Here is a 23753-nt window from a genome sequence, read left to right as displayed (position 1 = left end):
TTCGGTCCCCCGCCCCCTCCCCGCCCGCGCGCAAAACACACTCCTCCGAGAGGCAGCGCGGCGGAGCCGGAGCCGCGGCCCGAGCGGAGCCGGAGAGCGGCGGCGGCGGCGGCACCATGACCCTGGGCAGCTGCTGCTGCGAGATCATGTCCTCCGAGAGCTCCCCGGCCGCGCTGTCTGAGCCGGACGCAGACATAGACGTGGTGGGCGGCGGCAGCGGTGGGGGGGAGCTCACAGCCCGCTCCGGGCTCCGTGCCCCCCGGGACGTGCTCCCGCACGGCCACGAGCCTCCCCCGGAGGAAGCCGAGGCGGACGTAGCGGAGGACGAGGAGGAGTCAGGAGGTTGTTCGGACTGCGAGCCCCGCGCTCTAGCGCCCCGGGGGGCGGCGGCCGCAGCGGGAAGCCCGGGGCCCGGCGTGCAGGCAGCCCGCGGCGCAGCGGGGCCAGGGCCGGGACCCGGGCCGCCGTCGGGGGGCGCGGCAACGCGGAGCCCGTTGGTGAAACCACCGTATTCGTACATCGCGCTCATCACCATGGCCATCCTGCAGAGCCCCAAGAAGCGCCTGACGCTGAGCGAGATCTGCGAGTTCATCAGCGGCCGCTTCCCCTACTACCGGGAGAAGTTCCCTGCCTGGCAGAACAGCATCCGCCACAACCTCTCCCTCAACGACTGCTTCGTTAAGATCCCCCGCGAGCCGGGCAATCCGGGCAAGGGCAACTACTGGACGCTCGACCCGGAGTCGGCCGACATGTTCGACAACGGCAGCTTCCTGAGGCGCCGCAAGCGCTTCAAGCGGCAGCCGCTGCCGCCGCCGCATCCACACCCGCATCCTCACCCGGAGCTGCTACTGCGTGGCGGGGCTGCCGCGGCCGGGGACCCTGGAGCCTTCCTCCCGGGTTTCGCCGCTTATGGCGCCTACGGCTATGGCTACGGGCTGGCACTCCCGGCCTACGGCGCACCCCCACCGGGCCCGGCTCCACACCCGCATCCACACCCGCACGCCTTCGCCTTTGCCGCCACCGCGCCTTGCCAGCTGTCAGTTCCCCCGGGCCGCGCCGCTGCGCCTCCACCCGGACCTCCGACGGCCTCGGTGTTCGCCGGCGCGGCCTCGGCGCCGGCCCCTGCTCCTGCCCCGGGATCTGGCCCAGGCCCCGCAGGGCTGCCCGCCTTCCTAGGCGCAGAGCTGGGCTGCGCCAAGGCTTTCTACCCCGCGTCCCTGAGTCCTCCCGCAGCTGGCACAGCAGCCAGCCTGTCCACTGCACTCCTGCGCCAGGGCCTCAAGACGGACGCTGGCGGTGGTGCGGGTGGCGGGGGAGCAGGGGCAGGCCAGAGGCCTTCCTTCTCTATAGACCACATCATGGGCCACGGTGGTGGCGGTGCCGCACCCCCGGGCAGCGGCGAAGGTTCACCGGGATCGCCATTCGCGGCAGCCGCGGGTCCTGGGGGTCAAGCCCAAGTCTTGGCCATGCTGACTGCCCCGTCCCTGGCTCCAGTGGCGGGCCATATCCGCCTCTCGCACCCGGGGGACGCGCTCCTGTCTTCAGGGCCCTCGTTTGCCAGCAAAGTCGCCGGCCTCAGTGGCTGCCACTTTTGACCGCAGCGGGCTCGGGGCCAGTTAGGCCCTTACTCCTTAACCTCTCTGGGGAGCTCGGCCGGTCCCAGCGGAATTCAGGGAGTCTATTTATGAAGAGTCTCCAGACCTAGGCCGGCCTGCGTGATCAGGCACTTCAAGCTCCCCGCTCAGAATGTCACGGACAGTTGGGACGAAGCGGGCTCAGCGGCTCTGGGCGAGGCCCGGGTCTACGCAATAGGTTTAACGCGGAGGTCCCTTTTCTGTTTGAGCAGCAAAAAAGGGAGCAGGAACCTTCGCATTTTCTTGCCTCTGCGTCTCTCACAGTCGGAGAAGAATGCTTTGGCGGAGATATGCTTGTCGGTCGATGGATCCCGCCAGAAACACCTAAGGCTTGAAAAGTCCCCTGCCCCCCACCCCATTCCTTCCTCAACTTTGAGACCCCGCTTATCCAATATTATAATTTAAAGACATCTGTTATCTGCTTTGTGCTTAAGAGAAAAATTGAAAACAAGTTTTGTTCCTTTTGCTATTCTTCAAGGAAGCGGGTTTTCTCCAAGCCTAAGGCAGTGTCTACACAGTCGGGAAGCTAAGAGGAAAAGTGAAACGGGGGTCTCCATAATCCTTGAAGAAGCCGCAGAGTCCATTCCCCTGAAGAAAATGTTTTTTTTTTTTTCTTCCCCTCTGGTGTTTGGTTGCTTTTTAAGGAGTTCCCTCTGGCCTTTCCCGTGGTCCATAGGCCCAGCCATGCAGGGCTAGCAGTCCTCTTGGCCTTCTGCTCTGCCCCAGGCCCTGTGATATTTATTGTAGTTAAAGGCAATGAATTTGGGTGGGAGAAGAGGTTCTGGAGAGGTGGGAATTGGGTGGGCAAGGGCACAGAGCTGTGGCAGGGGGTCTTATAGTTATGTGTAAATATCTGTACAGTGGGCTGTCCCTGCGTTCTCTGTCCACTGGTGAGCATTGATTTAGACTTCTCCACTTAGTGGAGACTCTGTGAAATTGTCTGATGGTCTGTGCGGAAGAAAAGCAAACTGTCTCCCTCTCCCTTTTCATTGGTGTCCAACTGAATAAATGTACGTGAACTTAGCAGTTGCCGGCTCAGCCTGCTTGCCTGTCCCCCCTTGTTCTTGTCAGGGCTCTTACACAAGACCTCAGTCTCCCCAGCAGAGGGAGAGGGAGCTAGTCAGATGGCGGAGGAGGGGAGCTCTGCACACTGCTGTGGCCTTCTGCTTCTGCTGGGGCCAGGTCTCTGGAAGCCTCTGACCACTCCAGCACTTTCGTTTTCACTCTGGTACAAGGAAGGGCAAAAGCCTGGGGCAGGGCAGAGGGATTCTGTTCTTACCTCACCAGAGGAGTCTCAACCTTCTTCTAGTTCAGATGTGAGTGTGGCCTGGACAGACAGGAGTGCTGAGTACTGGAGCGCTATGGTCACTGAGTACAACTCTGTGTCTCTTGGAGCATATTTTGTATGCCTCTGTGTTTCTGTGTGTGCAGGGGCCTTTTATGGAGCTCTTGGTGGTTTGTTTTTGTGTTTGTCTTGGTCGTCCTGTGTATTTCAGGGATGTCTGTGCTTTTAGTTCCGTGTGTGTCCACGAATATGTGCTAGGACTATCAGTCACTGTCTGTCTTTAATAGGAGAGCATTTCTTTTTGCCCCCTAGAGGGCCTTTAGAACCCCCACTCCCACACACGTTTGACAGTGGAAGGCTTTATTTAGGGACTCTCCAAATTGAGTTAGAAACCTCACCCAGCTTGAGTGAGCGAGAGGATCAACTGATCAACTAAAGAGTGAGTGGGGGTTCACTCTGCGAGGGCAAAGGCCTTGGTTCCCGGAGCCATGTCCATAGCCAGAAGCTACAGCCTGAGCACAAATCTTCTCCTCTAGTTAAGACCATCCATAGTACAGTGGACCTGCAGCACTCTGCCTGGTGCGTGGGATTCCCCATAGCCAGATTTGCAGACAGCAGGGGTGAGGGCGATACTTTGAGTGGGGCAAAGATGGTTACCCTGTTTTCAGTACATCCCTCTGAGATCATAGGAGAGATGTATGGAAGGGCAGGAAGAGGAAGTTCATTCAGCCTCTACAGAAAACTCACCCAAGTCAGGACAAGGGCTGGAAGGCAAATGACAGAGAGAGAAGACAGTCGTGTCAGAGGCCCAGATGGGAAGAACTTGAGGGTGTGGACAAAAGGAGTTACCCCAAACTCCTTAGCATCCCACAGCTGGCGATGGCTGAAAAAGAAGAAGTAAGAAAGAAGTCCTGCATTAGGGTGGGAGTGGAGAGAGCACTGGAGCTGGGGAAGGACACGGAGGCATCTTGGTTCCCCCTCACTAAAGGTGGAGAGACTAGGCTGAACATCGTTCCTCTGCCCAGAGGCCAAGGGTCCCTCTCCCCATCTCTGAGAGACTAAGGGATTTGCGGGGCGTGTGTGTGTGTGTGTGGGGGGGGAGTAAATGCACTGAGCTACCTTTCCACCACCATTTTATCAAATAGTCTAGAAGTAAGATTAGGTTCAGTGGTCTGGAGTGGGAAATATTTGCCAGTACTGGGTAATGGTCTCTAACTGGTGGCTTCCCTCACTTCCATAGCTCCAAATTTGATGATCGTGGTTTCGTTCCTTTTTACTTGAGGAGGGGGTGTGTGCGACCTGACACAAATCAGTGAACATGTTTGAACATGTGCATGCTGGAGAGTCTATTTGCTAAAAAAAAAGCACCTTTCAACTTCTTGATCTCCTTTGCCATGAGTATTAAATATAGATATTAGTTTGGAATATTAGATTTCATATATTACTTTAAAGTTTTGAGTCAAAGACTTTGTCAGTTGGATTTTTCTCTGTCTCGAAGAGGTCAGACAGAATTCGTGTTGGATGGTAGATAGGTAGGTGAGCTATGGCCGTAACTCACTACTACTTACAGGGGAAGTGGAAGATTCTTCTGGATGAATTGTTATCTCTCTTGGTGTGTGTGTGTGTGTGTGTGTGTGTGTGTGTGTGTGTGTGTGTGTGTTTCTTGCTTAGTGTCTATGTGCACCAGTAGTAGGAGTGTGGGGTTGCAGATAAGGGTGAAATGATTAAGAGTTTTCTAGTGCTCTTGGGGCCCCAAAGATACCTTCTACTCAGACTCTAGTTTCCCAATGAATCAACAAGGCCAAGCCCGGTCCAGAGAAACCACCCATGCTTAGCTAGCAGCCCTGGAGAAGGTTCCAGATGCTAAAAGCTAGGGAGAAGAGGAGGTATTTGAAATTTTGGCTCCGTTGGGTTGTGTTAAGAGCTTGGCTGTTGGAGCCGGGAACTGGACTGCAAGAAGGGTGTAGTTGAGGGATTTGTGTGATAGAATCCTCCTGGCTTGCCTTGCAGTCTAGATGTGCTCAGCCACTGACTCTTTCCCGATCTGCGGGTGCCTAGGACTGCTGTGGGCTCAATTAGGGGCCCAGAGTCCTGGGAGGTGAAACAGGTCTTCCCATTTGAATGGCTCCCTAGGCTTCCCTCCCGACTTGGGTAGAGGCAGCTGAGGTCTGTCGCCCCATAGGCAGCAACAATTGGTGACAATAATAAGAAAATATCCAGGGCACACCTTGATCTCTCCAAGGTGAGAAAAAAAAAGGTAAAAAATCAGCCTGAGGTTCAGAGAGTGCTGTTGAGAGCGGGCAGTTTAAAGGGGAAGAAAATTGGCGAATTTCACTGGTCAATTTCACTTCATTTCGTTCAATTTCGTTCAATTTCATTCCTTTTCATCCGGCGCCGGGAGGCCCGAGGCCATAAGAAGGGGGAGGGGGGTCTTTCCGGGCGGAATTTCTCCCTCTTGCAGATTTACTTTCTACAGCTGTGAAGAACAGTCTTGGTTCTCCAACTTCGACATACGTTTTTCAGCGGCGACTAAGGGCAGACATTTTATTTTATCGACCAGTATTTGGTTTGAGTGATCGAGGCCCGTCGGCGAGCCTGCTGGCCACTCTCTGTTGCAACCCAATTAAAGCGGTTAATTCTTTTCACCGCGTATTCCTCCCCATCTTTCTTTCTTTCTTTCTTTCTTTCTCTAGGGGCTCCCCCAGACCACCCAGGAGCGGGAGTTGGAGGGGGACATTTCCCCTCCCTATCCAATTTGTTCTCGCCACAGCAGGCGCGTCTTCGTGGTTACAAAGCGCCTTTCCCTCCCCGATGACTTTTTTCCCCTTTTCAAAAACACTTCTACCTCCACCCTCCCCTTCAACTACCAACCCTCCGCGACCCCCGCCTCCTCCCTCTGCGCTCGGGTTTATTTAAACTTCGCCTCCTCCAGTGCCGCCGTAGCGCTCACTCAATGAAGTTGAAGGCTCGGTGAGCCGAGGTGAAGAGGGTTTGGAATCTGTTGAAAGGGGCGTTTTGTGACACTGATTGGGGCGGGGGTGGGGACAGTCCAGAAAGGACAATGACCCACTAGGCTGGTTTCCCTGCGCCCAGGGTCAGGCGAATAAAGGCGCCGCCGCAGTTTAAACCACGGTCCCTGCAAGAGAAAGAGAGAAAAGATTTGGAGTGCGGAGCGTGCCTCCTAAGCTTGCGGCTTAGGAAGCAGTGGGAGGAGGCAGTGCGCCCTAGGTCTTCACGGACAGGATTCGGAGTTTCCTCCCAACCCTGCGCTTTCCACGGAAGAGAGGCGAGGAGAGTGGGTTTGTGCCTGAATTATTTCCATGCATAGTTCAAAGGTTGTTTAGGCTGGGGCCTGGGGGAGGCGTCCGGGAGGGCCAACCAGGACGATGAAACCCAGCCCACACTTGTCCTGGGATTGGCGCTATGAGGTTTCTGGAGAGATAGAGGCTTAAAGGTGGGCAAGGGTGGGTGGGAGAATTCAGTCCCTTAAGCTTTTACAGATCAGAGTGTTTGAGAACAAACAGATGATTGGGTTTTTGGAGCGAGCACTTCTGACTTTTTTAAGGTTGGTATGGATGCGCACCAACACCAACGGAGAGCTCTGTAGGGAAGACAGAGGTTCCGGGCTCTGGTTTTGAGAACGAATTTTTCCGCGGGCTGGAGGGCGCGCCGCGCCGTGGGGCGGAGCGGGCACCGCCTCTTTCCAGCCCGCCCGGCGCTGCGACCGCACCACAGCCGCGCTAGACCTGAGAAGGCTCGGGTCGGCGCGGGAAGGAAGGCTTCCGCCCTGCGCTCTGCTGCTGGTGTCGACGCAACATCCTTAGGGTTGTTTCCCACCCGCGTCGGGCTCCGCGCTCTGTGTCCTGGGTCCTTGCCGAGCGTGGTCTTTTCGCTCCACACGGACTCAAGTAGAAATGGCTCGCAGCCGCTGCTCGGTTTTTCTCCTTCGTTTGTGAACCTGCCTGCATGATCACTACCCTCCTCGTCGGTCTAAATTTCATGGTCCTGGAGGAACTCTGTAGGTCAGAGTCTTCACCACCCCTCTATCCCCGCCAATTTTTTTTTCTCAGACGCCAGGGTTTCGAGACACCCGCATCAGATTTGGCGTGGGCGCCACTGGGAAGGATGCGCTCAGTCTCGGCAGCTGGGGTCCTGCAAGCTTCAGCATCCGAAGCCAGAGTCTCGGAGGTCTGTGCTCAGTTTCTCCGGAAACTGGAAACTGCCTCAGGGTTGGCCCACCCTGAGTCATTTTTGTCTATACAGGCAAAAATATCTTTGGAATTGAGGTTCCATGAATCTTGGGACTGGAAAGAGCGAATTCTTCAGTGGGGCAACAAAATATTTAGAGTCATCCTTTCGATTCCTAAAACGAAATGCCGATTTGAGAAGTGTATTTCCACTTATCTGTGTAGACACTGCCTGTGTGTGTGTGTGTGTGTGTGTGTGTGTGTGTGTGTGTGTGTGTTTGGGGGTGGGGTGGGTACGATGTGTTCAGAGTGTTGAGGACACTGGAGTGGACTTTATTGTTCAAATTAATTAGCCGACGGTAACCGAAGACCCTTACTTTGAGGCCCCCTCCTCCTGCAGGTGTCGATGCGAGCGGGCTCTAGGGCTTCCTATTCAGATGTAGATGTGCTGGGAGTCGGAAGCCCACCTCTTTGCCCTCATCCAAGCTCCGCTTCCCGCCTGTCAGACTCTTCTGAGCTCTTTGGGTTTACGTTGCATCTGCAGGTGACTCGCACGTGCTTCAGTCTTTGGGAATTGATTCCGCTTTTTAAAGTTAAAGAAAGCCACTGGAGAAACGATAGCTTAAATCAGCCTCGGACTCAGACTGCCAGATCCAGAGGGTTCTGAGATCGGAGCTAAAAGGATTGGCCTGAGGTTACCGAGCGAGTTAGTCGTGGACCTGGGAAGAGAAGCCAAGGACTTGGAAACCCAGAACTGGATACCGGTGCCCAAGGCTGGTGGGCTGGCTTTGTGTAGATTCTTCAACCCCTTGGCCTCCTTGGCCAACCCCACTTGGTGGAGCTGCGTTTGCACGAGAGAGGGTCTAGACTCATTCGTAGGGTGTGTTTACAAACCCACCGTTCTTCAACATGGCACTGAAAAAAAAATTAATTAGGCTGGTGGTGCACGTGCTGCCGAGGCAGAGGCAGATGGGTCTCTCAGATGGAGGCGAGCCTGGTAAACTTAGTGAGTTCCTGGCCAGTCAGGGCTACCCAGTGAGACCCTGTCCCCAAACAAAAACCAAAGAGAATCAACAAGCATATAGATTTCGAAGCCACTTCCAGTTGGGATCTGATGTGCCAGGCCATTGCTTCTTATCGAGGCACTGGCACCTATTTTGCCTGCGAACATCTGCAGAGTCTGAGGCCAGAATCAGGAGCAGTTTTCCAGTCTGATAAAGATTAAACACAGGTGACTTGATACAATATAGCCTGAGTTGCTTGCTTCCTCCTTCCCTCTCTCCTCCATATTTATTGAGCCTCTGCTGTGTGCCGGGCATTATATACTCCTGATGTTGCAGTACTGATCAGCTGCCTGTCCTCATTATAAACTGACTAACTTGGTAGTTGAGAACTGGAGAGCCAGAATAAGTGACTTATATTGTAGGGTGTGTGTGTGTGTGTGTGTGTGTGTGTGTGTGTGTGTGTGTGTGTGTATGTATGTGTGTGTGTGTGTGTGTACGTACACGCGCGCGCATATGCCGTGCACACAAGTGCAAGTAGAATTAAAGATGTAATCATCCACTTTATGATTTCTCTAGATAACACATCCTACTATAAGTGTATGTACTGTTTGGGGGCTATGTGACCATTTCTGTTAACATATATGTAGGGTTAGATATGCATTCTGCGCCTGTTTCTGTGCTTACAAATATCTGTGGATTTGCATATGCTAATGCAGATATTTGTCACTCTGCCGGTGTGAGTCTGTGAGTGTGGTGAATGTGATTGGGGTGGAATGGTGGATTCTTGGCTTTGCCCTTTATTCTCTAGCAGCAATTGAGACCTGTCTATCTTCTCCCACCTCCCCTCCCCAGATGCAGGCAAAGCTGGGGATCTGGAGCATGGCTGATCTGCTCCTCAGGCTTGTCTGATACGGTCAGTTATTGTATCCTACCTGGGCTCTAGATCCACATTGTTCCAGATTGGCTAACAGAACAGACAATTACAGTTGTCCAGACTCTACCTGGCTCCCATGCAGGGTTGCCAGATGCCTCCTCTATTCCATCCTGCATAGAAGGACTTGGCTAGCAGTCACAGGTGGCATTGGAGCCTCTGCTTCCATCCCCAGGGAACTGTCTGTGTCAAAGGTGCAGGTGCAGACTTACATTAGCGCTTACAGAGTGGTCAAAGCTGACTCTTGGCTGTGGAAACAGGTCTAGACAGGGAAGGGAGGATGAGGTCAGAGTTTGCCTAAATTTTTTGGTAGCATCCTGAGTCTACAGGTGGACCCTGCACCCTTTATAAACCAGCTTAGACAAAGCACTTATCTGGTTATGAAGAAATTCAAGCTTCATCAACTGTCCTCAAACTCTTGGGAAATCCCAAGACACTGGGTTGTCGATGCCTTTAAATTCCCCTTTCTTCCCACAAGCAGGATCGAGGTAAAGTCGCACAGTCAGGGATCCTGGTAAGTTAAGATGAACTAGATTGCCTTTAGGTGAGCCAGGTGCTGATGGCAGGGGAGAGGAGTGTAGGTGAGCAAGGTGCTGCTTCATCTTAAAGCTGGGATAGGCAGCCAAAGCCTTCCTTTACCGCAGTGGTTCTCAACCTGTGGGTCCCAACCCCCCCATTGGGGATCACATATCAGATATTTACATTATGATTCATAACAGTAGCAAAACTACAATTATGAAGTAGCAATAAAATAATTTTATGGTTGGAGGTCACTGCCACATGAGGAGCTGTATTAAAGGGTCACAGCATAGGAAGGTTGAGAACCACTGCTCTACCTCCTTAGAAGAGAGAAAGAGGGTAGGGGATATGATCAGAATTTGCCAGCCCGTTGTCTCTTTCCTTCTGGCCGGCTTCCTTTCCCCTCTATTTCTTCCAGTTAGATGAATCCTAGTGATTCTAACTTCTAGCTGGACCACTTGGATGCTCCAAGCTTTGCCTCACCCTGTGTCCAGCCTTTCAAAAAGTGGGGGGATAAAGATGGCTCTGGCTGTAACCATTGTTTCTTGGGTTGGATGTACTGCTTTGTGTGTGTGTGTGTGTGTGTGTGTGTGTGTGTGTGTGTATGTGTATGTGTGTGTGTGTTTATGTACACTCATGTGGTAGTAGGGATTATACTCATCTTATGAAAAAAATCTGGTAGGCTTTCTCTCTTCCTGGGGCTTCATCCCAGCATCTACTGAGATGATGATTATCTATACTAGGGGTAGAGAGGGAGGAGAAAGGAGTCCCAATTCTAGCAAAGGTGCTGATTCTCTGTGATCTTGGACTAGGACTTCTCACAGGGCCTCAGTTCCTCTGAGATATGGAGCTGGAATAAGCCTGATCCTGCTTTCTGCTCTGGGGTCAGTGGCTACAGATTACCTCTTCTCTCCTGGTTAGGCATAAGAGTCTTTCCCCAAATCCAATTCTCTAAGTGCAGTGAGGGTGCTGGATCTGACTGCATAGGACTCTGCAGAAAGCCCAGGGATAAGGCAGGCCAGCATGGAATGGCTCACTTCCTTCTCTGGTGGTGGTAGGGCTTTTTTGTGGGACCTTGCGCTTTCTTCTCCCTAGGCAGGTCCCTAAAGGGTAGAACAGGACTGAGTGGAAGCCATGGTCCCCAGGGACGCCTGAATCTGCCTCCAATGAGAAGGAGTGGTCACCTGGCAGCCCTTGAGCTCAGCACCAACTATTATTTCTACAGTAGAAGGTGTGTGTGTGTGTGTATGTGTGTGTGTGTGTGTGTGTGTGTGTGTGTGTGTGTGTGTGTGTGTAGGGGTGGGGGAAGGCAGCTCAAAGTGTGAATGGGAGCCTCTGCCTGCACTGGGTTTTCTTCTCCACTTCCCAAGCTTCCTTTTCTGTCCTAAAGCCCAGCTAGGATGTGAATGAGGAGGGATGCTGAGAGGCAGAATTCCTCCCAGGAGCACCCGGGGCACAATGAACGCAGTAGGAGAGCCATTTCAAAACCTGGGAAGGGAAGTGGCTGTGACCCACTTCTTCCACAAAGTCTTCACTGGGACCAAACTTGAGAATTTGAGATTTTTCTCCCCCTTTTAGAGGTGAGATAGACTTCTCCAAGGCTAGTTGGTAGAGTGGATGTGTGTGTGCCCAGATCCAGGGGAATGGGTGTGTGTGTGTGTGTGTGTGTGTGTGTGTGTGTGTGTGTGTGGCCTGACCATGGGACTTTACCTGTGGCTTGTTTCCTCTTCATCTACATCACAGATTCACTGTGGTAGACTCTGGGTCTTGGATGTGCTCCAGCGTCTAAACTGTGTTCTGTGAGCAGCAGTCTCAAAGATGTGTGCAAGCATATTTGGTAACAGTGTAATTCTTGAAGGGTCCAGGGTGTGAGTGAACTCTCTCCCTCCCCCAATTGTGAGAGACAATGAGAGAGTGGAAGCCAAGCCCAGCCACCTGGGGGCGCTGCTGCTGGCCCCAAAGTCCAGGAGCAGACCCTGTGCAGCCCAGGACTTATCCTGAGCTAACAGAGATGTCCTGATGGAGGTGACCCTGCTTCACATCAGAATGACCCTTCTTGGAGGCGGATTCTGTAAGCCAGGAGGACCTTTCTCTAAAGTCAATGACCTAGTCTGAAAGGGGAATGACCCTAAGCCAACAAAGGTGACCCTGCTGCAAATGGGTCTGACCCTCCGCTCACAGAGATGACCCTAAAGTGACCTCAAGCAGATCCATGCTAACAGGGATGTGCTTGGGCTGTCCGGATGTCTCTGTACTCCCTTCTCAAAGTGCGCCCTGCTCAGATTAGAGGTGAAGACTGTCCTAGGGGCTCTTGTGTCCTAGCAGGGCTTCCTCTCAAACTGGCAGCTGCTCCACCCCACCCCCCCCCCTCAGCAGTTCCAGGGACACCTGGTTGAGAGCAGTGGCATGGCTAGGTGCTTCCTACAGTTCTAGGACAGTTTACACCCTCAAGAAGGTGGCTAGTGGGGCAGGGGAAGAAGAGGGCCCTCAAGGGGACCCATCTTTCCAGGAAGAAGAGCTCACAGAGATCAGGACTATGAGCCCCTTCTCTGTCTATGGTGCTGGTCCTTGTCTGTCTTGCCACACTCTCACAGTCTCCACAGACACATCTTTAGTTTTCCTTCTTTCCTTTATCCTTCTTCCCTTCCCTCCCCACCTCCCTTACACCCAGGGGCCTCATGCATAAGCAGGTGCCCTGCTAATGAAGTGGAACCAGAGTTCACTTTCCGTTCTTTCTTGGGCCCTCTCTTTGTAAGATGAAAGACGCTCACGGCGAGACTGCTTTCATCTGCTGAGCCGTGCTCCATGCCCGTCCCTTGACAGTCTTTCAGGACTCACTTTATGCCTGGCTCTCTGCCTTACACCAAAGATATGATGGCGAACAAACCAGATGTGGTTCCTGTCCTCAGGATGATAACAGTCTCGTGCCATAAACACACACACACGCACACACACACACACGCACACACACACACACACACACACACACACACACACACACACAGATACAGATCTAGTTAAAGCTGTGATGTAGGCTCTGAGGACAAATGCCTTGGAGTTGAAGGATATCATTCAGGGTGGGATTCACTCCCAACTCTGGTAGGCTGGAATGATGGAGGGGAGGACCCTACTGCAGCTGTATCCTGTTTGGGTCGAACTTCTTCAGCAGTTCTGATTCCTGGGCTGCTCAGCTACCACAGCACCAGGGAACCAGGATCTTTTTCAGAGTCCCTCACAGCTGCCAACAGCACAGCCTTCCTGAAATACAGCAAGGAGGGACTCAGTCTTCACCCTGACACCCAGAGCTTCTTCAGACCCATTTCCTTTCCTTAGCTCCTCAGAGTCGAAAGGAGCAGCCTGCCCTTCATGGATAGAGTATGGAAACCAGCCTAGGTCTGGGCTTTCAGTGGTGAGATTTCCTTATCATGGTATTTGGCAAAATAAATAACCATTAATTAGAAGACGATTCTAGAAGTGCAGAGATCTACCTTTCAATAAGCCCAATAGCCAATGAGTCTATAGTGCATGGATCTAATTGTTCCTTCTCTTCTATATTCACATACATCTGTGTTGCAATTTAACATATATTAAGCATAATAGGAGTCTAACAATAGCTAACAATAAAATGCTTACACAGTATACTATAAAATAATTATTTAAAAATGTATGGATTGTTTATTTCTGGAATTTTCCTTATAATATTTTAAAACTGTGGTTGGTTGAGCATAGGTAATAATCTGTGGAAAGGAAAAGTGAGGACAAGGGGAGACTCCCATATAGAGACCCAGAGGTCAATGTGCATTGGTTGGAAATCCATACTGGGCAGGAATAACTTCAGATAAAGGAAATCAAGATCCCACTGTGGAAAATCACTAATAAATTCTCCCCATGTGGACCATACATTTACTCTGTGGACTTGGGAATAGACTGCTGGGGAATAGAGCTTAGTCATACAGCTCCTTGACTACCCACTACCTGTCATGCAGCAAAGGCTTGTTGATCTTGCAATGACTAGGCGTCCCAGATACAGGTTCTTAGTAGAGGTATGGGCTAGGTCAGAGGAAGGAAATTGATCTAACTTTCCCCAGCAGACTTATGAGCTGATGTTGTTAGCTTTGTGGTCCAGGTCTGGGACAAGGATTTCTATGAAAGGAGGTCCAGGAGATTTCCCAGTGGAAGCAACGTTTGAATTTGGCCTTGAAGGCTAGGGAGAGTTTGGACAGTAGAAGGCTGGGTTTGAGGAAAAAGCACTTAAGACATTCTATCCTGATGAGTGAGGGCATTCAGGAGAGATGAGAGTGAGCCCAGGACAAAGCTGAGAGGCCCACTTTGCCTGTTCTCTGTGGTAACTTGGGCTCTCTCTGCTTTCTAAGAGGTCCTCATGTGCTCTGTCTCATCTGTCCACAGTCCAATATCGAATCACTTACGATGCTGGTATGGGGTACACAACCATTCAGAAGTCCAGAAGCCCTCAGTCAAGGTTCTCTATCCTTCTCTAGAGGGTTTTTTAAATACCATGGAGCCTCCTTGGACAGACTAGTGAAGTCCATAGACCCCTAATAATAAAGGTTTTTAAACATAAGAAATCCAATTTACAAAAATAATGAGTTCTGAGATTCAAATATCAAAATGTTAAAGAATTGTTATATAGTAAGCTATATGGTAAGATAGTTTGTGATGTTAAATAATAAAGCTGGGTGTGATGTTTTATGCCTATAGTTCTACTTGGAAGACTGAGGGCTTAAACTCTCTAGTTTTAGACCAGCTTGTACAACATAGCAAGACTCTGTCTTAAAAGAGAAAAACAAGAAACAAATGTAGCACATTAAATATAGCATAGTAGTGGTGTTATAGTATAATTTTAAAGTGGTCAGAAGGGGAGTTTTGACATTTCTGCAGGAACTTGTTTTAATTATCTATGGGAAGCACAACTGTAGGTACAAGAGATAAGGATGGGATCTATTACATCCATTATTGAAGAAGATGCTGTATTTCAGTTTAGAAGTTTCTGGAAATAAAGTTACATTTGTTTTTCTAGCCAGATTTATAGAGCTGTGACCCAACAGATTTTTATCCATGGGCCCCTTGGGGATTGTGGATCTCAGTTCCAGGTTTTTGTCATTGTCTACTGTGTCTCCTAAACTCAGTAAGAGAGAGACAGATAGAAGAGAGGATTCTGGAAGGCATATTTGTTCAAGGGCCATGCCTATAGTCTGGATGTGACAAATACCGCCTGGGATTATGTTCCTCAGCCAAAACCCAGTCCTATGGCTCCATCTGCCATGTGTGTGTGTGTGTGTATGTGTGTATGTGTGTAGGAATGGGGCTTAGTGACAACCTTAACTGCCATAGTCTCCTTGTGTCTTTTGTTCCAGTCAGTGTCTAAACATCCTTTAGGAGGCTGTGCCTGGCTTGATGGCAACCTAAAGAGCCTGTGCTCATACCATGGCGAGTGCACAGAGGGAAATAGACATGCCTGTGTATTGTGTACGCTGAGTCCAGCAGGGAGACGTGGAGATGTCTGAGCTCACCTTTGCTGAATGGCTTCTGGATGTGGGTGCTCCTCATCCTATTCTCATTACCATGTCCAGCTCTGTGGAGCTCACCTTTGCTGAATGGCTTCTAGATGTGGGTTTTCCTTGTCCTATGCATCCAGCTCCATGGCCCACACTCCATACATATAGGTCATTCAGGACAGTCCTGACTCCTGGCTGGCCAGAGACCACCAGATGGAGACTTGTTCAATGGATTGACTCATCTGTCATCTACAACTCTTTCTCTTTGCTAGATTCCATGGGTAGTGCTCTTCTTTGGAATGGGGACATAGGCTCAGGAAAGAGCTCCCATGATCGTGTGTAGAAGGCAGAGGAATAAACTCAAATTTACTGGACTTTATTGAGGGTAAAATAGCCTGTGTTCGCTTACCACAGCTTGAATCAAATGGTACTTGGCATATAGTAGGTATGTATGGAATAAATGTCTACTGAAAGTCTGAGTGACTGGCCTTCTTGCCCTGGGGTCTTTTGCCCTCTTATTTGACCCTGTCCTTATTCTCTCAGCATTCACCTGCAGGCTAGTAATCCTGCCCTGTCAGCCAACAGATCCTGTGTGGAAAGAGGTAGGACACAGCACACAAAAAGAGTGACAATGGTAAGATTTCATCGAGTCATTTCCTCCCCTGTTGTAATGTCTTCTCTTGGCAGTCTTGGTCAACGAGGAGGCCCATACACATTGCCTGGGAGCACTTTCCAGTCCTTGTCTCATATTGTGCTTATCATGCTGCGAGATGGGTTTGAGCCATGATTTTCCTGATGAGACTTGGTGAAAAACGCCAAGCCAAGTCAAGCGGTTTTTAATGGATTCTTGTCATGTTGGGCGCCAAATGTAGATGTAACCAACTGTCTTATTAAATAAGAAACACAGAACCAATGCAAAGAAGAAAGCCAAGAGATCAGAGCTAAGAGCCTTACCCGCCTGCTGCAGCTAGCCTCTTCAGCCAAGAGACCTCTCTGAAAGAGACCTCCTTCCTGTCTGTCTTTATATAGACTTTCTGTTCTGCCTTCTCATTGGTTGTAAAACCAACCACATGACTGCCTTGTCACTGTCTGTTGGCTGTATCCTTGAACACACAGAGATCTACCTAGCTCTGCCTACCAAGTGCTGGGATTAAAGGCGTGCACCACTACCGCCCAGCTTTTGCTATGGCTCTAATAGCTCTGACCCCCGGGCAACTTTATTTATTAACATACAATTAAAATCACATTCCAGTACAAATAAAATACCACCATAGAGGGTTGCACCATCAACAGCAGCAGTGCTGTATTTAAACAAGGACTTAAACTCTGGTTTAAGTGGTACCCGCTCCCCAGGTCTATCTGCCTGTTTTCTCCCATCAGCTTCCTACTGTCCCAAGGCCACCATCTGGCTCCTTTGGCGGGGTCTGGTGGTTTGGTATGCCCACATCTTCTCTGCTCTGCCTGTCCTTTCTTTAAGAGAGTTTTCTAGAGGACTGGCAACCATTAGAAAGCTGAGCTCAAACAAACAAACAAACAAACAAACAACAAACAACAAAGCCTAGTCCAGAGTCCTTTCTCCAGCAGCTCAAAAAACTAAACTCTTTTTAGTTGTTTTCCTTTTTAGGAAGAATCTCACTATGTAGCTCAGGTTGGCCTTACAGTTCTCCAGCTGGTTCCCATTCTTCATTTCTGTTGCAGCCCTGGATCTCCTGGAATCTTGGTGTTCTCACCCATCTAACTCAGAGCTTCTCTCATCCCTCCTTTGTTACTCAGTTTATCTTTCCAGCTTAGCTCTAGGCCTGATGGGGAATTCTTTGTGTGTGATAGACTGTCTAAGCCTTCAAAGGAAGACAGCTATGTGGACTGGGGTTCGGTCTCAGCTCTGGATCACTCCATTATCTAACCCCACAGAACCTCCTGGGTGCTGCTCCAGCCCTCTGAAAGAGGTCTAAGGCTGGTCCTGGCCTTTATGGTTCAGGGAAGCTACATTATCCTCTGACCCTCAATGGATTAGCCTCTAGTGCGCTGGACTGCTTCCATGTTGGTGAAGTATCCCTGAATCCATCATTTTCTGAACGCAGGGGCTGCAGATTCTTCTTTTACTCCACGACCCTTGCCCACTTCATTCCCTTCACTTATCCTCTGCCCCTCTCTCATCTTTCCATGGCTCCACTAATGAAGATGGCATGGGCATAGGGTTTCTGGGATGTGGGGATGTATTTGCTCTGGGGTTGTTATATGGAAGGAGGCTTTATTCTGCAGACTTCCTGAGGAGCTGGCCCACAACAGAGCTAAAGTGATGGATCTGCTGTTGCTGTGTTCAGCCACATAAAGGTGGGTATGTACACACGGTCTCTGCCATCCAGGAGTTCAGGTAGACACACCAACTTGGAAGCAAACAGATGCAAGCACATGTGAGTAACAGCTGCATTTAACACGAGTCCATGGAAAAGCATGTTAAATATTTACATGCTTTCTCTAATAAAGAGTTGAACATACAAATAATTTCCTGATGAACTAATAACATGGAGAATATATTTCCTATGACTATATCTAGGGTGGGCATTACTAGCCATCATCACTTTTGAATGCTGCTTCACAGAATAGCCCCCAGCCATTCTCTCTGTGGTGTTGTGTGTGGGTGTCACAAGCTGTGTGAATAGGGTTAGGTCAGTAATTTGTGGTACACATGGTGTGTATTGGCAAGTATGTCCTTAAGAGAGGACTGTGATGGTTTTGTAACGGAGTCTGTATTTGTGTGTGTGCATGTGTGTATGTGAGTGTGTGTGTGTGTGTGTGTGCGGGCACTTCTGTGAGTGATGATGCATTTGCCAAGTGTACATATATGTACACACCCGGGGCCAGCAGGAGAGGTGTGCAGGCATGGGGAGCAGTGGAGAGACAGGCAGCGTGGCTCTTGGGGGAGACACTCATGTATGAAGAGCTGCTGCTGGAAAGCGGCTGCTTAACAACTTGAGCATCAAATTATAGCCCACGTGGACAGAGGTGTCAGGGGTAGCTGGTTGCTGTAAATACTTCAGTGCAATTGACAACAGCTTGTGGAGGGCTAAGTGAGGGGGGGGAGGGGGCAGAGGGAGGGCCAGTGCCTCCCATTGGGACCCTACCCAGCCGTCGTGATTCTGCTGGATGCATTGCTGGCGGAGGGAGGGGGGCTGGCGGAGGGAGGGGGGCGGGCAGGGGAGAACATGAATGGAGAGTAGTGGTCTGTAACAGGGTGGACTTTAGAGCCAGACTTGTTCAAAATAACTCATTAATTAAAGATGGGCAATTTTGGGCAAATGACTTACTCTCTGCCTCTGTCTCCCCTATCTGAAAAACAACAACAAAGATAAATAGATTTGAGAGATTTTTCTTTGTGAGGAATTATGGGAACTTTTTTCCGTCTACAAGCACATGTTGCAATCCTACAGATATTAGTCTCTCTCACCTTGTGTGGGATAATGCGTGGGAATTAGCACAGTGCCTCTCTTGCAGGAAAGCCTCAATAAATGTTAGCTAATGTCCTTAGCCTATTGCTGTTGCCATTGTCCTCGTAAGCTTGGACCCATAGCTGGAAACACCACAGGCCTTCCAAATATGCATGGAAAAAAGACTTCCCAGAGGGCAGCCAGTTGGGTCTTTGTGGGTTTTTTTTAGAGGAGATGTTTTTAGTCTCCAGTCTTTCAGAGAATCCTGCTGGACAGGATCTGAGGTTGAGAGAGTGTGCCCCGGGAGCTCCATCCGCCTGCCTTCATTATAGCCTTGGCTGTGTTTTTGAAAAGTCATGTGTAAATGGATTTCTGCAAACAATTCCATTTAAAATGCACTCACAAGGCTGAGGGCTTAAAGGGACCCCATGGTGAATTCTTTTGTAAAGAAAGGAATTTCCTGGGCCTATCTATTTTGAAAAGTACAGATATTTATAATGTACACCAGATTTCTTGAGCACATACTATGTGCTAAGTACCCATTCATTATTTAATGATAGCCCACAGCAAGCCTGTGGAATTCTAGAAGAAATAGATGGATAGAGAGTGGCACACGCCTCCCACACCCACAGCTGACCCAGCTCCCATGCAGGGTCATACTCCTCTTGTTGGGCCTGCTGGGCTCCACCTTCCTCTTCTCCTTTCACACTACTGCCTTCTCCACACACGGGAATCTTTATTTTGCATATATACCAAAGAGCTCCAAACCCACCTTAGTTCAGTCCACGATCACCTAAACCTCAGAGGTTTTAAAAGCAGGAACTGCAGCTCTGAACTTGTTAAAAATTATTGCTAGTGTTATTCCTGTTGCTTTTCAATGCTGGCCACCAAATCTAGGGCTTTGTGAATGCTAGGCCACTGAATGGCATCCCTAGACTTCGTTTTTTTTTTTTTTTAACTTTTTAAAAAACCATCTTAATTTTTTTATTTTTATTTTTGTTCTTATTTTTAAGTGTGTGTGTGTGTGTGTGTGTGTGTGTGTGTGTGTGTGTTCATGAGTGCAGTGTCAGTAGAGGCCTGAAGAAGGCATCAGATCCCCTGGAACTGCAGTTACAAATGGTTGTGAGCCGTCAGTGTGGAGACTGGGAACTAAACCTCAGTTCCCTGGAAGAGCAATGTGTGCTCTTCAGTGCTGAGCCAGCTCTCCAGCCCCTTGATTTTTAAGAAAAGTTTTCACTATTACCTACACACTGACCTTGAACTTACAGTCTTCCTCTGCCTCATGAATGCTGGAGGTTACAGATTGTGCCGTTGTCTGGCAAAATTAATTTCATAGGAACATTTTCAAACAGTACAGTGAATTCTCTGCCCATCACTTAGATTCAGCAATGTTTGGAGATTTGCTACTTTATCCTCCACTTTTCTGAAAGCCATTTAATTTTTCGAGGCAGGCTAGATGTTCTGTTGCACTGGGATTCTGATGACTCCTGGATTGTGCCAGTGAAGGGTTTGTTCTGTCCAAAAAGGGCTGGACCTGTGGTTGCATACTGGACAGACGCCCCTTTTTAAATATATATGGAGAATTACTGCCCAAACCATCAAACACAGATCATGGATGGAGACTTCTGGTACCACAACGCAAAAGAAGTTGTTTTTTCTTTGTAAGTTAATCATCTCATGTATCTCTTATAGTAACAGAAAGCTCGCTAATTATTGCTTCTATTGCGGCTCTGTGTTCAGTGTTTCCCTCTCAGACTTGAGGAAGGAGGTCACTTGAATGTTTAAACCCTATTCCCCAGGTTTGAGTCAATTGATGGTTACCAGAGTATATACTTCCTTGTGTAAGGGACAGTGAGTTTCTCTGTTCCTTCTCCTCAGGACAATAATTGAGAAAGTAGTAAGTAACGACGTTTGTGATCCTCTGCGGCTTTCCGATCTCAACAAGGACTTCTTTCTTGATGCTCTTGGAGGAAGTCCTGCTTCTTTCCAATGGTTAGTTTTTGGGTTTTGAGTTTACCCATGTAAAGTTTTTCCTGGAGCCATGGCATTTATAGGTGCTTGGCTGGGAGCAACAGAAGCTCCTCCCTTCCTTAGAAGGCCTTGGTGTGGCCTCAGCTCAGTCAGATGAGTCTTGAGCCTTCCCTGATTATAAGTACCGGAGGAGGTTGTTCCAAGCACAAGTCTACAGAGGATGGTGAATCCGTACGCCAAGACACCTGCCCTTCTGTCTTGTGACCAGGTGAGCTCTGCATCCATCACATGTGGCTTGAAAGTAACCAGCTGAGTGGACAAGGACATGCCACTCTGCCACGTCATTGAGGTCTTCTTGTGGGAGCTTTATAGGGGACAGCCCTGGGGAGCTGGAGCCAAACCATACTCTACCTCATGAATGATGCCACCACTCTATAGTAGCAAAAGCCCTTGGTACCTCTTCCCTGCGCAGGTCATCCTTTTCAAAACAGGAGGTGGATTAACCCCGTTTGGGGAGCTAACACTCTAGGAAAGTCAAGTTATTAGTTCAAGAACCTGAGATAGATTAAACCTCACCCTTGATTGTCATCTTTTCATGGTGCTTATCAGAATTAGAGAGCTTCATTTGCTTTCTACTCCTAAACATTCCCCACAAATAACACTGCCTTCCACTGATTTGGCCCTTTCTCCCATTAAGGTTTTTTTTTTTGTCATTTCAAATTATTATTATTGTGTGTGTGTGTGCTTGTGTTATGTGTTGCATGCACACCTATATGTTTGTTATGTACACATGTATGTGCACATGGAGGTCAGGGGTATACGCCTAGTGTCTTCATTGGTCTCCACTGTATTTTTCTTTTCTTTTTTTTTTTTTTTTAGATAATGTCTTCATTGGTCTGGAGCTCACCAGTTTGGCTAAATTGGTTGGGAAGTAGTCCTAGGACCCTCCTAACTGCATCCCCCCAGTGATGGTATTACAGGGGCATGGCTCCGGCCTGAGTTCTTCCATGGGTTCTGGGGATCTGAACCCAGATATACATGCTTGTGTGGCAAGCACATTTATGACTGAGCCACCTACCCAGCCCCAAATTACTGCTACTACTTCCACTATTATTATTATTGTTGCGTGTGCTCCCCTGTGGAGGCCTGAGGAGGATGGTGGGGACCCTGCTTTACCCTTCTCTGTCTTAGTCCCCTGACACAGAGCCTTTCATTGAAATTGAAACGTACCATTTTTTTCTGTCCCCAAGCTCTAGTGATCCTTCAGTCTTTGTCCCTAGGTGCCCATGGCTGTGTCTGGATTTTTATGTAGTTGTTGGGGATCCAAACTTGAGTCCTCATGTTTCTCAGCAGGCGCTCTTGCCCATTGAACCATATTTCTAACCTTTAAATCATTTTAATAGAGTCATTAGTGAGAAATAGTCATCATCTCAATTCCTGGACAGTAAGTGGAGAGATGGTTTTAATTAATTAATTAATTAATTGCTATTTATTTATTTATTTATTTATTTATTTATTTATTTATTTATTTATTGTGGTGCTGGAGATGGCAGTCAGCGCCCTGCCCTCATTAGGCAAGGACTGTACCACTGGGCTGCACCCCAGCCCAAGTGAGGAATTTTGCTGGTTGAAGCTGCATCTGCCTGCTGCACTGTCTGTCAAGCAGCCCACACTCCAAGTACTAAAAAGACATTCAGAAGCTACCCAAGAGAATACTTCTGAGCCAAGCAGAAAAGTGAGAAACCATCTTCCCCTTACCGTAGGAATGACATTGCTCAGCACAATGTGTAGACGTGTGCAGTGAGTCCTGGGGCTTTTCTGGCTTGACTGGGGCATGCTGCAGCTTCCACTGCCCTATGCACACTGCACAGTACTCAGGTGCAGTACTGGGGCAGGAGGAAGGCAGGTTGCAGATCAGAGACTCGCTAGGCTACAGGACCAGTGGAGCAAGTCAATGAGATATGCAAAGGGATGCTGCGGGAGAGGCCCGTCAACCTAGTGAGATTATGTTTAGAAGAGTATGGTTCTGGGGGCTTCCTGGAGGGGGAGGTAGGCATGGCTGGAGGCTTTGAAGCCTTGACAGCATTACCTTCGCTAAGTGAGGATGGTAGCAGAAGGGAGGGACAAGGATTGCTGAGGACTATTTTGAGCAAACATCACTGCTGGTGACTATGGTGGTGCCCCAGGCAGGAGGAGGGGGCAGGAGGGGTACACCTGGGCAGAAGGGTGTGGCGGTGCTGCCATTATTTGTGGCTTAGAATCATCTTTCTGTTTTTGGAGCTGGGCCCTCACTGGCTGCCTGGTCACTGTGTCCCAGCACCTGGCACTGTCCAGTGAGTTCTCAGGCAGGTGCTTGCCTCCAGCAAGGCCTTTGTAGGGTGGTAGGTTTGGATTCAGGGAGGGAAGCAGGGGACGCTTCTGGAAGACATGTGGGCAGAGGAACAGAGGTAGGAAAGCATGAACCATGTGCTGAGATCAATGAGGAGTCTGGTTTGTCTGGAAAAAGTGGCTTCTGCCAGGGCACTGTGGGTGATGAGGCTGGAAGGTGGGCAGGAATGCTATATTTTCCAGGTTGGCCAGGAGGCCACAACAGTCGTTCCTTGCAGCAGGGAAGGGGAAGGGATCTGGCTGCAGAGGGATTTGCTGTGTGGCCTGTGGTGGGATGGGGGTGGGTGGGCAGGAGACTGTGGCCACCCCCTTGTGTTTCTGTCCAGTTCCTTGTCTCTTCCGGTGTTATACAACTGGGAGTTAGGGGAAGAGCCAAGTAGGTCGTTTTATTTCTATGGCCAAGGAAACGAGCGCGCGCGCGCACACGCACACACGCGCACACGCGCGCGCACACACACACACACACACACACGCACACACACAACTCCTAAGAATGATACTTTTTCCACTTGGCAAGAGGCAAAAAAAAAAAAAAAAAGAAAAAAAAAAAAAGAAAAAAAAAAGAAAGGAAAAGAAAAAGAAACAAAAACCTAGCTGAAGGTACAAAGTTTGGAACTCTCACGGCTGGAGGGCAGGCCGGGCTGGGATCTTCAGTTTTGTAAGTGGTGGCCAAGGTCGGAAACGAGGAACAAAAAGAGCAGGTCTCAGAGGCACTGTCCACAGCCTGGGGCAGCCCCCAAGAAATTGTGGGACAAAGTGTGTTCCTGGAGCTGGGGAGGCATCCAGGCAGCCTGGTCTCCTCTTCGGATTTAAAACCAAAGCTGATTTCCAGAGTGTTCGGAAGCATCTGGCCCTAGTGCCAGAGCCAGGCTGCCTAGGTTCAGAGTCTC

The 23753-nt window shown here is 49.7% G+C and overlaps 1 protein-coding gene across 1 annotated transcript; it reads left to right on the top strand.

Annotated features, from left to right (window-relative positions):
* Positions 1-116: 116 nt before the first annotated feature.
* Positions 117-2238, top strand: Foxd2 (forkhead box D2). The gene has a single exon (XM_059256043.1). The coding sequence runs from the start codon at positions 117-119 to the stop codon at positions 1593-1595; it is 1479 nt and encodes a 492-aa protein (XP_059112026.1). The 3' UTR covers positions 1596-2238.
* The last annotated feature ends 21515 nt before the right edge of the window (positions 2239-23753 follow it).

The sequence above is a fragment of the Peromyscus eremicus genome, chromosome 2, assembly GCF_949786415.1.
Source record: "Peromyscus eremicus chromosome 2, PerEre_H2_v1, whole genome shotgun sequence".
Taxonomy (NCBI): Eukaryota; Metazoa; Chordata; class Mammalia; order Rodentia; family Cricetidae; genus Peromyscus; species Peromyscus eremicus.
Note: the sequence above shows the minus strand (reverse complement) of the source record. Positions and strands in the feature narration are given on the sequence as shown.